The sequence below is a fragment of the Entelurus aequoreus genome, linkage group LG11, assembly GCF_033978785.1.
Source record: "Entelurus aequoreus isolate RoL-2023_Sb linkage group LG11, RoL_Eaeq_v1.1, whole genome shotgun sequence".
In the NCBI taxonomy this organism is placed as follows: domain Eukaryota; kingdom Metazoa; phylum Chordata; class Actinopteri; order Syngnathiformes; family Syngnathidae; genus Entelurus; species Entelurus aequoreus.
Genome location: NC_084741.1, coordinates 56,845,647 through 56,861,502, shown reverse-complemented (window position 1 = coordinate 56,861,502; position 15,856 = coordinate 56,845,647). Strand labels below are relative to the sequence as shown.

The window sequence follows — 15,856 nt, the reverse complement described above, 5'->3', positions numbered from 1 at the left end:
AACGTTGTATGTACTGTACAGCAGTATGTTCATCTTTTCGGAAGCTAATCCTGTTTAATAGTGCAAAACATTCTGAAACAATTCTGGGAACTTTGCTAGAACAGCAATAACATCCATTATGAGACCATTATAATTATAGCAATACATGTTTTCACTAAGTAATATAAGAAACACAACATGGCCTGTTATTGTACTGGTGGATTGTATTGCGAGAGATTATTTGGTTTCTTTAAAGGGGCATTGACCATTTAAAGAACATCCATCCCTCCATTTTCTACCTCTTGTCCCTTTCAGGGTCGTGGGGGGTGCTGAAGCCTATCCAACCTAGTATAATATCATAAAGATATTATTTCCCAATAATATTGAGATATGACTTCATGTTTGACAATGCACTGTACTGCAGCAATTCAAAAACCAATGTAGATGGAAGTGAGATACCTAAATGGAATGGACGCAGTAATTTTACACTTAAATACTGTCATGAACTCACATGAAAGTTTGGACTTTATTTTTAGTGTCTTTTTATGTGTATAATTTCCTGTCCAGTGCTCTTTTCTTTTTTTTTCCACTCCCCTTTTTTACTCTCTGACTTATTTTGTCTGAGGGCTGACTTCATTACTGTCCTTGATTGGCAAACAGGACACACCAGCCCCTGGTTGCCAAAAAAGGATGCTTCATTGTGGATCATTGTGCTTTGTACCTCCATGTTGCATAGCTTTCCCTACGCTTTTGTGACTGTTTAGCCTTCTTTGTGCACTTCCCTGCTACACTATGTTTTGTTATGAAATATATTTTACCTGCATTTTGCCTGCCCATCCTGACCAACAACACCCACACCGAAACATAACCAATTCTCCACACAACAATGATTATTTAAATAACTTCACTAATTTGTCAGTTGAAAAAAATCTTTGAGAAACAACCCTTTGCATATCCAGGTTTATTAGAATCATACAGATTTACGACAACATTCATTTCCAGGAATCACCAGTGGCAGCAGGCCGCATACAATGTCGACGTCTCGACAGCACTCATTTCCAGGAATCAAAAGTCGCAGCAGACACCACACCATTCCGGACCTTTACTACAGCAGTTACAGCACCATTTGCAAAGTCTAGCATTGCGCTTGAGTTTCGGTGTAATGTAATTGTCCATCTGTGCAGATAATACATGAAATTAGAATGATTATTTAACATTTTTCATTCTATTCTATCTGTTCAATAATCCCAGCCTACCTTTGGTTTGTCTGCTGGCATCTCAAAATGGTCAACATCAGCACCGCTTCTCGCTGCTGCTACATCTTCCTCCTATTTATGAAAGAAGAATATCTCAGAGTTGTGACAGAAAATTTGTAGGCCAAATGGAGCATCGGGATCATGCACTTACTTCAGCAAAAGACGAGGCGTAGCTCTCCTGAATTAAAATAAATGAAAGAGCAATGATGACTGCAACGGCAAAGCTGAAAGTCTTCATTTTTGAGAATGCAGGTGGTTTAAATTGTTAAGAACGCAACAACTTCTAGTGTCAGTTGTTTTATGGTTGAGCTCGGATGAGTTTATCCCATTCAATATCTGTATATCTGCGCACCGCTCGCAGTATTTATCCACTTCTACGATGAACTTTGCCTTGATCCTTGCTCGGAACTGACAAGGGGATTTCTCTGGCTTTGACTTAGGCAATGTTGACAACAATTCGAAGGTGCCAGCCACTCAGTGGCAACTGCAGCCAGGGAGGGCCTTTTTTTAAATTTCATGCAGCCTAGGATTTCTGACACTACCCATATCCACGTAGGTTTTATTTTTTGAAAATATACTTTTCCGTGTCAGTTATACTAGCTTTGTTAGACAATATCATAGACTGTATTGGACAATATAGTTTACATACGAAATGTCCATTTCCATTTATTACAAGTAATAAGAAAACATAAATGCCTGACTTACCTATCAAGGAGGAAATTAGCAAATTTGGTGTCAGATGAAAAAATCTTCTTTGCTTTCTTTTTTTTTTTTTTTTTTTTTTTTTTTTTTTTTTTTTTGTACAAATATGATGGTAAAAGTAATAGCAAATAAGCAGTTAGCGAAAATTAAAAAAAAAAAATAAAATACAGAAATGACAATGAGCATTATTACACTAAAAATGGAGCAATATGAATACCAATAGAAATAGTGCTATTGATAATAAACAATACCAGTACTTTACCTTTATTATCAACAATACAATTGTTCAAATGCAACAATACATATACGTAATGATAACTTGAGATACGAAAGAATGCAGAAAAATGGAGGGGAATAAAGAGAAGCAACCTTAACCTTGTAGATTGTTATAGTAACTATAGGTTAAGCTTTGTCAGTGTGCCATGTGTTATACCCAGTTTACCCTAGGGCAACAACGTTAATATATGTTTGCTGAAACATGATTACGTGCATGAGTGTATGTATGCATATGTACTTGTATATGTACAGTATGTGTATGTGTGCTTGTACAGTGAATGTATATGTACAGTATGTGTATACAGTATGTGTGTTTGAACAGTGAATGTATATGTACAGTATGTGTAAATGTGTGTTTGTACAGTGAATGTTTATGTACAGTATATGTATGTGTGTGTTTGTACAGTGAATGTATGTGTAGTATGTGTATGTGTGTGATTGTACAGTGAATGTATATGTACAGTATGTGTATATGTATGTTTTTACAGTGAATGTATATGTACAGTATGTGTATACAGTATGTTTGTATAATGAATGTGCGTGTGGATGTACGAACTTTGAGTGTGTAAATATGTACTGTATTTATTTGTATATGTATGTGGGAGCGTAGGTACCTACGTATGTCTGTATGTATGTGTGTGAGTATATGTGAATTTGCATGTACAATACATTTGACTCCCAGTGTGTGCGGGAGCCAGAGTACGGCCCCATCCTCCCCGAGAACCCATCCCACAAACAGTAGGTGTGGTGCCCAGGGAACCAGGGGCCACCGCCCCCACGCAGCCAAGCCGGACAGCGACAGGAACCCCAGAGCCTGGCCCACCGTGCCGCCCACAAGGGCCAGCAGCAGGCCGCAGACAGACGCACCCGGCAGAGGACAAGGCACGAGAAAAACAGGGGGAAGCCAGACCCCAAGCCAGCGAGAGACCACACCCCACACGGACAGAAAGGCGGGATGCCCCGCCCGAGGGGCCCGGAGACCCCCCGCAACCGGACGGGAAGACCGCCCCCACCCCATCGGCAACAGGGCCCCCACGAGCCCCCCCCCACCCCCGGAGAGCGCGGCGAGGCCAGCCCACGGCCACCCCACCCAAGCCGGCCGCCACAGGACCACCCAGCACGGGGCCACGGGAACCACCCACCCCACCCGCAGGGACCCCAACGATGGAGATGGAACAACCAGCAACCGCCCCGCCGAGTCCCCCCCCCTGAGGTAGGGGAATAAATAAATAAATAAAATAAATAAATACATAATAATAATAATAATAATAATATTAATACAATATATTTTTTTAAAAAAGGGGGAAAAAATAAATAAATAAATAATTAAATCTATTTATAAAAAAAATAAATAAATAAATAAATAAAAAAAGAATTAAAAGAAGATCACAGACATGCTGACACACAAGGTCGCTACCCCAACAACTGGCCGACTCGCAGCACCTCGGAATACCCTGCAGCACCAAGCCACCACAGTAGACGCAGGGACCAGACCCAGCAGGCCCCAACCAAGACGGGCACCCGGAAGGGATGGACGGCGGGACCCAGGAGCTCCAGACACGCAGTCCGGATGCAGTAGCCTGAGGCGCCGACCCCCACCCGACAGGCAGGCCCAGAACGTACCCCCAGAAATATACATACATATATATATATACATACACATAAACATACACATGTACACATACACACACATACACATGCATACACATACACATATATATACATACATACATACATACATACATACATACACACACACACATACACATACTTAAACACAGTTTGTCAGCCCCGACAACCACCACGCGCGCGCGCTGCCACCAGTCACAACATCAGCCACCCCCCTGCACCAGACCCAGCAGCCACGGGCGCCCACACCACAAACAAACGGCAGCAGAAACAGCAGCCACAACACCCACAGACAGCCAGCACCACCCAATCAAATCAAAGCGATCAAAAAAAAACCGCGACCGGCAACCACACGCCAACAGGATCACAGATACCAGCCAGCGCCAGCCCGCCAGCAAGCCCAAACGCCAACACGCAAACAAGAGACACCAACACCCCCCCCCCCCCGCCAAAAGACCCCACCACCCCAACCCAAACCCGCACAAACACACCACCGCCCAAACAACCGAGACACAGTATCCAGACCAGACACGGGCGCCGCGCCGCCACCACATCAAGTCGCCAACAGAGACCCCACAGCGCAAGGTCGGGCCACACGGGCACGGACCCCACCCAACAGGAAGCGAGACCCGCGCGACGTCACACACAAATAAATAATAAGATTAAACAAAAATAACAATAATTTTAAAAAAAATAAAATAAAAAAATAAAAAATAATAATAATAAAATGAAATACAAATTACATTAAAAATAACAAATACAAATAATTAAATAAAATAAAGTAAGTAAATAATAAAAATTATTTAAAAAAAATAAAATAAAATAAAATAAAAATAAATAAATATATATATACATATATACATACACACACATACATACATATACACATACACATACATACATACACACATACACACACATATATATATATATATATATATATATATATATATATATATATATATATACATACATATATATACACATAAAAAAAAAATAATAATAATAATAATAATAATAAATTAATAAAAGCCTGGCAGGCCACCAGAACGCAGTCCCCGGAATCCGCGCCGGCCGACGAGGCAATCTTCTTTGCTTTCAATAATCTCCATCTTTCAAAGGCATCTCCGATACAAATCCTTGTTTTTTTCCTGGCTTTGTCATGAATAAGTTGAGAATAGTAACGACGCCTTTTAGATTTACTAAGGTCTGACATGTTTAGTAACTTTACCAGTGGCAGTGGAGGGCGGGCCATCGAAATGAAAACAATTACAATATTTCGAGGCTGTAAATCTAATTTTGAAATAAACATACCCCGGCTGAACTACTGTTATCAGTTATAAGGGTATTTGAAAATAACATGATTTACTAATGCCTTTTGACATATCATGGCCATTTAATGATGACTTGACATTAAATGATTACATATGGCACTTTTAACATTGAATTAGTAATCTTGCTCTTGATTTTAATTGCATTCGATAATTATCTCTAACCTACTTACAGCGTACAACCTTGTCAAATGATAAGGAACCATGTATTAATCACTAAAAGTTATATTTATTTACCACATAAACCTAAGAGGCTTAGGTCAAGCTGATTACAAAAATAAGTACTAATCAAATATACTGCATAAGAAGGGACTCATAGATAACTGATGAAAAATAAATGTACATTCAATTATGTAAAATATGTCAAATAAATCAACTAAATTAATAATAAATATGTTTCTTAACTAAAGTGTCGATAAAATTAAATTGCAATTGAAAATAAAACTTCACCACTTTAGTCATAATTGTATGTCTTCTTCTGTTTGTTTGATATTGTCATTACTACCAAAAAGTGGTGGAAAAGTGTATTACAACTGAGTCCTGCTCCGGCTCATACGGACCATAGCAAAGAAACAGATATTTTCTGGCGGCCCTCTAAGGGGTGCTCGCGGCCCAACAATAAACCCCCGCTCTATCGTTAAGAAACACTGTTCTAGATAATACATATTAGATATGCTTTGGTGTAAATTTTGCTCCACGGTAACAAAATGAGTCAAAGAAGGAGTGGAAGACTTTACATTTAAACAAACTGTTGCGTCACAGTCCACACTATGGTGAGTTCAAGAACTGCCGAAATTAGTAGGACAAAACGATGTTCACCAAATAGTCTCATCAGTGAAGCATACACACAAACATATTAAACAGTGGGCTTTCTAACAATTGGGAAGGTTTGTGTCACGTTTGTCCTCAAACAAAAAACATACTAAAACAAAATAATCATTTCCTCCATCTTTTTCCATTTTCAATCATTTTTTAAAAATGCTCCAGGGAGCCACTAGCAGCATTAAAGAACCGCATGCGGCTCGAGAGCCGCGGGTTGCTGACCCCCGCATTAGGGTGTTGTCTGAGAGAAGTGGCCCCTGAGTTTAGGGTTGATTGTTTCACATGTGTTGTATACATGATGTAGATATTGTATGTAGACGTGCATTGTTTTGTTCAAGTGGTAAAAATCCGCTGCTACAGCCACAAGACTCTGCTACACACAATGGAAAATAGTGGAATCTGTATCTAGTTTAATGTTTTTGGTGTGCAATATGTGAGCAACTATATTGTTATTATTTATTATTTTTATTTCCCTCTTTTCAATGTATTACTTTTACCTCCTTTATAATTATTTTCTTATCAAGTCATGTTTACTGTTGAACTGTTCATGCCTCACGTACATTTACACTGTAATTGTAGAATTTCCCCAATGTGGGTCAAAGTCGATCCTATCCTAAGATCTATGCCTACTTTTAAATAATGATTTTTCCTTTCATTAATTCCATTTGGAACACAACATTAAAAGTATTAAGATCATTTTCAACAAAATAATGATACTAAAACAATAGAACAAAAAATTAAAAGGAGGTAGCAAGCAATGTGCCAAATACTTACAATATAATACACTGTGATTACACCTGTGATGAGGTGGCGACTTGTCCAGGGTGTACCCCGCCTTCCGCCCGAATGCAGCTGAGATAGGCTCCAGCACCCTCCGCGACCCCTAAAGGGACAAGCGGTAGAAAATGGATGGATGTATATTTACAGTGTTTAGCACTTATCTCTCAGTATAAAGGTTCAGGATTTATATTTCCTGTTCTGTGCTCCAAACAATAATCAAAAAGGCAAAAAGTATTGCCAGATCTCGCAAAACATTTTTTTCCCCCCATGTCCCTTTAGGGGCTCCGTAGATTTCCACCTCGGAAAGTCGGAGCATTCACACTTTCCCCAAGTTTGTTTCAAAAATGGCTGCTCTGTATGTACCCATTGATGTCCGCTTCTATAATTTCCGTTATTAACACTTCTGATTTGTTTTTGTCGCAGTAAATCAGACATATTGTCCGCCCTGAGATCGGTAGGTCATGAGTTCAAACCCTGGCCGAGTCATATCAAAGACTATAAAAATGGGACCCATTACCTCCCTGCTTGGCACTCAGCATCAAGGGTTGGAATTGGGGGTTAAATCACCAAAAAAGATTCCCGGGCGCGGTCACCGCTGCTGCTCACTGCTCCCCTCACTTCCCAGGGGGTGATCAAGGGTGATGGGTCAAATGCAGAGAATAATTTTGCAACACTTAGTGTGTGTGTGTGAAAATCATGGGTTCTTTAACTTTAACTTATATACAATGTATTGTTGGACGTTTGTATATGGTACCGTCACTGTAGTGTAAACTACATTTTTATTTCATGTGGTCTATCCGCTGTAAGTCACTAGCAATATGTTTCCTCTTCATCCACCATGAAGGTTGCAGACAGAGTCCATATTTTGTCCATCAGTTGTTCTTTTAAAAAATAGCAACCGTGGATGTGGCTAAAGTGTATTACAACTGAGTACTGCTCCGGCTCATACGGACCATAGCAAAGAAACAGATATTTTCTGCCGGCCCTCTAAGGGGTGCTCGCGGCCCAACAATAAGCCCCCGCTCTATCGTTAAGAAACACTGCTCTAGATAATACATATTAGATAGGCTTTGGTGTAAATGCCTGACTTACCTATCAAAGAGGAAATTAGCAAGTTTGGCGTCAGATGAAAAAATCTTCTTTGCTTTCAATAATCTCCGTCTTTCAAAGGCATCCCCGATACAAATCCTTGTTTTGTTCCTGGCTTTGTCATGAATAAGTTGAAAATCGTAACGTCGCCTTTTAGATTTACCAAGGTCTGACATGTTTAGTAACTTTACCAGTGGCAATGGAGGGCGGGGCATCAAAATGAAAACAATTACAATATTTCGGGGCTGTAAATCTAATTTTGAAATGAGCATATCCCGGGTGAACTACTGTTATCAGTTATAAAGGTATTCGAAAATAACATGATTTAGTAATGCCTTTTGACATATCAGGGACATTTAATGATGACTTGACATTAAATTATTAAATATGGCATTTTCAAACATTGAATTAGTAATCTTGCTTCTGATTTTAATTGCATTCGATAATTATCTCTAACCTACTTACAGCGTACAACCTTGTCAAATGATAAGAGACCATGTGTTAATCACTAAAAATTATATTTATTCACCACATACACCTAAGAGGCTTAGGTCAAGCTGATTACAAAAATAAGTACTAATCAAATATACTGCATAAGAAGGGACTCATAGATAACTGATGAAAAATAAATGTACATTCAATTATGTAAATTATGTCAAATAAATCGACTAAATTAATAATAAATATGTTTCTTAACTAAAGTGTAGATAAAATTAAATTGCAATTGAAAATAAAACTTCACAACTTTAGTCATAATTGTATGTCTTCTTCTGTTTGTTTGATATTGTCATTAATACCAAAAGTGGTGGAAAAGTGTATTACAACTGAGTCCTGCTCCGGCTCATAAGGACCATAGCAAAGAAACATATATTTTCTGGCGGCCCTCTAAGGGGTGCTCGCGGCCCAACAATAAGTCCCCGCTCTATCGTTAAGAAACACTGTTCTAGATAATACATATTATAAATAAAATGATAAATGGGTTATACTTGTATAGCGCTTTTCTACCTTCAAAGTACTCAAACCGCTTTGACAGTATTTCCACATTCACCCATTCACACACACATTCACACACTGATGGAGGGAGCTGCCATGCAAGGCGCTAACCAGCACCCATCAGGAGCAAGGGTGAAGTGTCTTGCCCAAGGACACAACGGAAGTGACTAGGATGGTAGAAGGTGGGGATTGAACCCCAGTAACCAGCAACCCTCCGATTGCTGGCACGGCCACTCTACCAACTTCGCCATATTAGATATGCTTTGGTGTAAATTTTGCTCCACGGTAACTTTTAAATTTCATCTGTTATTATGTGTATGCCAAGATTAGATGAAAAATGTACTCCGGCTTCCTCCCACTTCCAAAACACATGCACCTGGGGATAGATGGATTGCAGTGGCGGGCCGTGCGTTTCCCACCTAGGCCTTAAGTGATCTCCGACTTCAATGATTACCTCTTAAAATACCATAATTGATGTCACCACATGATCATTGCTGGAGAAATACTAAACAGGAACACATTTACACCTTACTGGGTATTGAAACACATCAACAGTATACAAAACGGGTTATTTTCAGGCGCATTTAAAAATCAATTAAAAGGCATCAGCAATTAAAACATATACCGTGAATTTCTCTGCTTGGCTCATGCACCTTCCGGTCAATAAAGTTTGATTCAAAGTGATTATACGGTAATTTGGCCTCTGAGAAACAACATCCAGTCCCACAAATAGCCTCATGTTTTGATTATCGCCTCCAAACTCTATGATATTGTTCCTTTGTGCCAGTAAACGTTGCATGTACTGTACAGCAGTATGTTCATCTTTTCGGAAGCTAATCCTGTTTAATAGTGCAAAACATTCTGAAACAATTCTGGGAACTTTGCTAGAACAGCAATAACATCCATTATGAGACCATTATAATTATAGCAATACATGTTTTCACTAAGTAATATAAGAAACACAACATGGCCTGTTATAGTACTGGTGGATTGTATTGCGAGAGATTATTTGGTTTCTTAAAGGGGCATTGACCATTTAAAGAACATCCATCCCTCCATGTTCTACCTCTTGTCCCTTTCAGGGTCGTGGGAGGTGCTGGAGCCTATCCAACCTAGTATAATATCATAAAGATATTATTTCCCAATAAAATTGAGATATGATTTCATGTTTGACAATGCACTGTACTGCAGCAATTCAAAAACCAATGTAGATGGGTGTGAGAAAAATGGAACGGACGCAGTAATTTTACACTTAAATACTGTCATGAACTCACATGAAAGTTTGGACTTTATTTTTAGTGTCTTTTTATGTGTATAATTTCCTGTCCAGTGCTCTTATTTATTTATTTTTCAATCCCCTTTTTTACTCTCTGACTTCTTTTGTCTGAGGGCTGACTTCATCACCTGTCCTTGATTGGCAAACAGGACACACCAGCCCCTGGTTGCCAAAAAAGGATGCTTCATTGTGGATCATTGTGCTTTGTACCTCCATGTTGCATAGCTTTCTCTACGCTTTTGTGACTGTTTAGCCTTCTTTGTGCACTTCCTGCTACACTATGTTTTGTTATGAAATATATTTTACCTGCATTTTGCCTGCCCATCCTGACCAACAACACCCACACCGAAACATAACCTATTCTCCACACAACAATGATTATTTAAATAACTTCATTAATTTGTCAGATGAAAAAAATCCTTGAGAAACAACCCTTTGCAAATCCAGGTTTATTAGAATCATACAGATTTACGACAACATTCATTTCCAGGAATCACCAGTGGCAGCAGGAAGCACACAATGTCGGCGTTTCGACAGCACTCATTTCCAGGAATCAAAAGTCGCAGCAGACACCACACCATCCCGGCTCTTTACTACAGCAGTTACAGCACCATTTGCAAGCTCTAGCATTGCGCTTGAGTTTCGGTGTAATGTAATTGTCCATCTGTGCAGATAATACATGAAATTAGAATGATTATTTAACATTTATCATTCTATTCTATCTGTTCAATAATCCCAGCCTACCTTTGGTTTGTCTGCTGGCATCTCAAAATGGTCAACATCAGCACCGCTTCTCGCTGCTGCTACATCTTCCTCCTATTTATGAAAGAAGAATATCTCAGAGTTGTGACAAAAAATTTGTAGGCCAAATGGAGCATCGGGATCATGCACTTACTTCAGCAAAAGACGAGGCATAGCTCTCCTGAATTAAAATAAATGAAAGAGCAATGATGACTGCAACGGCAAAGCTGAAAGTCTTCATTTTTGAGAATGCAGGTGGTTTAAATTGTTAAGAACGCAACAACTTCTAGTGTCAGTTGTTTTATGGTTCAGCTCGGATGAGTTTATCCCATTCAATATCTGTATATCTGCGCACCGCTCGCAGTATTTATCCACTTCTACGATGAACTTTGCCTTGATCCTTGCTCGGAACTGACAAGGGGATTTCTCTGGCTTTGACTTAGGCAATGTTGACAACAATTCGAAGGTGCCAGCCACTCATGGCAACTGCAGCCAGGGAGGGCCTTTTTTTAAATTTCATGCAGTCTAGGATTTCTGACACTACCCATATCCACGTAGGTTTTATTTTTTGAAAATATACTTTTCCGTGTCAGTTGGATGACACATCGACATACAGGCGAACGGGCATACAGTATATTTCCTCCATTAGCCTAAATGTCGATGTGTCATTGCTAGCGAGCATGCTAAGCATTCGTTGCACTAACATACCAACTTTGTTAGACAATATCATAGACTGTATTGGACAATATAGTTTACATACGAAATGTCCATTTCCATTTATTACAAGTAATAAGAAAACATAAATGCCTGACTTACCTATCAAAGAGGAAATTAGCAAGTTTGGTGTTAGATGAAAAAATCTTCTTTGCTTTCAATAATCTCCATCTTTCAAAGGCATCTCCGATACAAATCCTTGTTTTGTTCCTGGCTTTGTCATGAATAAGTTGAGAATAGTAACGACGCCTTTTAGATTTACTAAGGTCTGACATGTTTAGTAACTTTACCAGTGGCAGTGGAGGGCGGGCCATCGAAATTAAAACAATTACAATATTTCGAGGCTGTAAATCTAATTTTGAAATAAACATATCCCGGCTGAACTACTGTTATCAGTTATAAGGGTATTTGAAAATAACATGATTTACTAATGCCTTTTGACATATCATGGCCATTTAATGATGACTTGACATTAAATGATTACATATGGCACTTTTAACATTGAATTAGTAATCTTGCTCTTGATTTTAATTGTATTCGATAATTATCTCTAACCTACTTACAGCGTACAACCTTGTCAAATGATAAGGAACCATGTATTAATCACTAAAAGTTATATTTATTTACCACATAAACCTAAGAGGCTTAGGTCAAGCTGATTACAAAAATAAGTACTAATCAAATATACTGCATAAGAAGGGACTCATAGATAACTGATGAAAAATAAATGTACATTCAATTATGTAAAATATGTCAAATAAATCAACTAAATTAATAATAAATATGTTTCTTAACTAAAGTGTCGATAAAATTAAATTGCAATTGAAAATAAAACTTCACAACTTTAGTCATAATTGTATGTATTCTTCTGTTTGTTTGATATTGTCATTACTACCAAAAAGTGGTGGAAAAGTGTATTACAACTGAGTACTGCTCCGGCTCATACGGACCATAGCAAAGAAACATATATTTTCTGGCGGCCCTCTAAGGGGTGCTCGCGGCCCAACAATAAGCCCCCGCTCTATCGTTAAGAAACACTGTTCTAGATAATACATATTAGATATGCTTTGGTGTAAATTTTGCTCCACGGTAACTTTTACATTTCGTCTGTGTATGCCAAGATTAGATGAAAAATGTACTCCGACTTCCTCTCACTTCCAAAACACATGCACCTGGGGATAGATGGATTGCAGTGGCGGGCCGTGCGTTTCCCACCTAGGCCTTCAATGATCTCCGACTTCAAAGTTTACCTCTTAGACTACCATAATTGCTGTCACCACATGATCATTGCTGGAGAAATACTAAACAGGAACACATTTACACCTTGCTGTGAATTGAAACACATCAACAGTATACAAAACAGGTTATTTTCAGGTGCATTTAAAAATCAATTAAAAGGCATCAGCAATTAAAACATATACCGTAAATTTCTCTGCTTGACTTATGCACCTTCTGGTCAATAAAGTTTTATTCAAAGTACACACTTCTCAAATATATATCAACTGCCCTGACCACATGATGGCGACAAATACACATGTAACAATGTTAATTAAATGACAAGCATGACAAACTTTAACAACAAGAGTTTACAACTTCTAGTTGTAACAGAACAGCTACTGTCAACAACTTGTGGTCTGATTGGCTATCGCAACTGTCTCTCAACTCTATGTGTTCGCAAATTCTTCCGCTAACGGTCCCGACGAGTATCCAATCACAGGACGCGTAAATGTCACGTTCAACGTGAGGCCATCTAGAAGGCCTTACTGACAACAACAACTCGTGATTTGATTGGCTATCGCAACTGTCTATCAACTGTATGTCCCCGTTCACTTACAGTGCACGGACGCCCGCATTATTGATTCTGAAGGCCCAGGCAGATTTGGTACAGCATGGCAACATAAGCTAGCTGAATTCTGATTGGATAAAAACTCTATAAACTAAAAACAACAGCACTGGAAGGAGCATAATATGACATGAAGAGAATATGAGTACTTTTGGATATTTAGGGAAAGTAGATAAAATAATAATTGTGCCCTGACGGCACACCACTGGTGGATTGGCAACACTAAATTGGCCCTAGTATGTTAATGTGAGTGTGAATGTTGTCTGCATTTGACCCATCACCCTTGATCACCCCCTGGGAGGTGCGGAGAGCAGTGAGCAGCAGCGGTGGCTGCGCCCGGGAATCATTTTTGGTGATTTAACCCCCAATTCCAACCATTGATGCTGAGTGCCAAGCAGGGAGGTAATGGGTTCCATTTGTATAGTCTTTGGTATGACTCGGCCGTGGTTTGAACTCACAACTTATCGATCTCAGGGTGGACACTCTAACCACTGCGTCAGAAAAGATCAAGTTTACCATTGGTCCCCATTAAAGTCGACTCTAATATGATAAACTTCTCAATCAATCTATGAAAGTCAAGTCGATGTCGACTTGTCACTAATGACATCATTCATATTTTCCCCGTCATAAATAAAAACACTGGAGGAGGCAATGCTTTTGCAACAATGTTTATTCACTGCCAACAATATTTTCAGTGTATTCTCTTAAAGATTTCAGAGCCGGCAAAATACAGCAGCTTTAATAATTATTTATTGTGTTGAGACTTCAAGATGATTCCTAAAATCTCCATTCGCAGCAGAGCCCACAGAACCCCCTCCTTCCACAGCAGTTACAGCAAAAGCGGCACCCTTTTGGGTCGCTATGGCGTTTCGGTCTGTTGTTGCTGCTTTGGTCCGCCATCTGCGTCAACGATTAAAGCCATGAGCAAAGCTGTACACTGTCACTTATCCTGCTTGATTTATTCTCTTATCATACCTCCAATTGCTCTGCTGGCATCTCATGAAATTCTTTCATTGCATCAGTCAGATCCTTGTTCTGGTCCTATGAATGAAACAAATAGCTGGATCTAGCAAAACAACGAATACAATCTTGTTCTTACCACATCGTCATGAAGTGAGAAGGCGTAACCCTCCTGAATAAGGATCAAGGCGAGCAGAGTGATGACAGCCACTGCAAGGTTAAATGTCTTCATCTTTAGAAAGTTTGTGGTTGTTGAGTGTGTTCGTAGATTTGATCCTGTTGGAATTGCAAAAAAAGTCTGGTATATATAATGACCGAGAATACTTTGTTATCATGACTTGACCTGCCTCTAGAATGGACTTTAGGTCCCTCCTCAAATGATGGTTGGAACGGGCAAGGGGAATTTTGCAGTTCTGACTGTGTTGCACACATGCAAATCCCGCCATGTACTTGCAAATATAAGTCCATCAAGATATTTATTAGCGTTTGTTCATTTTTTACCACGTTAAATAATATACGGTCCTGGGAAAGCTGGAGTCTGTCCAAGCTGACTTTGCCACAGCCAAGACTGCCAAAGCCATGATGACTTTTTAGCTTGTGTTAAAGGCCTACTGAAACCCACTACTACCGACCACGCAGTCTGATAGTTTATACATCAATGATGAAATCTTAACATTGCAACACATGCCAATACGGCCGGGTTAACTTATAAAGTGCAATTTTAAATTTCCCGCTAAACATCCGGTTGAAAACGTCTATGTATGATGACGTATGCGCGTGACGTCAATAGTTAAACGGAAGTATTCAGACACCATTGAATCCAATACAAAAAAGCTCTGTTTTCATCTCAAAATTCCATAGTATTCTGGACATCTGTGTTGGTGAATCTTTTGCAATTTGTTTAATGAACAATGAAGACTGCAAAGACGAAAGTTGTAGGTGGGATCGGTGTATTAGCGGCTGGCTGTAGCAACACAACCAGGAGGACTTTGACTTGGATAGCAGACGCGCTATCCGACGCTAGCCGCCGACCGCACGGATGATCGGGTGAAGTCCTTCGTCCTTCCGTCGATCGCTGGAACGCAGGTGAGCACGGGTGTTGATGAGCAGATGAGGGCTGGCGTAGGTAGAGCGCAATTTTTTTTATCATAGCTCTGTGAGGTCCCGTTGCTAAGTTAGCTTCAATGGCGTCGTTAGCAACAGCATTGTTAAGCTCCGCCAAGCTGGAAAGCATTAACCGTGTATTTACAGGTCCATGGTTTAATAATATTGTTGATTTTCGGTCTATCCTTCCAGTCAGGGGTTTATTTATTTTGTTTCTATCTGCATTTAAGCACGATGCTATCACGTTAGCTCCGTAGCTAAAGTGCTTCGCCGATGTATTGTCGTGGAGATAAAAGTCACTGTGAATGTCCATTTCGCGTTCTCGACTCTCATTTTCAAGAGGATATAGTATCCGAGGTGG

General features: G+C 39.5%; 2 protein-coding genes across 2 annotated transcripts; both read right to left on the bottom strand.

Annotated features, from left to right (window-relative positions):
- Positions 1–10,563: 10,563 nt before the first annotated feature.
- Positions 10,564–11,234, bottom strand: LOC133660735 (hepcidin-like). The gene is made up of 3 exons (XM_062064317.1): positions 11,029–11,234; positions 10,878–10,949; positions 10,564–10,797 (listed from the first exon to the last, which is right to left on the bottom strand). The coding sequence occupies exons 1-3, from the start codon at positions 11,113–11,115 to the stop codon at positions 10,687–10,689; spliced, it is 270 nt and encodes an 89-aa protein (XP_061920301.1). The 5' UTR covers positions 11,116–11,234; the 3' UTR covers positions 10,564–10,686.
- Positions 11,235–14,097: 2,863 nt separating this feature from the next.
- On the bottom strand, positions 14,098–15,133 carry LOC133660734 (hepcidin-like). The gene is made up of 3 exons (XM_062064316.1): positions 14,531–15,133; positions 14,407–14,472; positions 14,098–14,331 (listed from the first exon to the last, which is right to left on the bottom strand). The coding sequence occupies exons 1-3, from the start codon at positions 14,621–14,623 to the stop codon at positions 14,209–14,211; spliced, it is 282 nt and encodes a 93-aa protein (XP_061920300.1). The 5' UTR covers positions 14,624–15,133; the 3' UTR covers positions 14,098–14,208.
- Between the last annotated feature and the right edge of the window lie 723 nt (positions 15,134–15,856).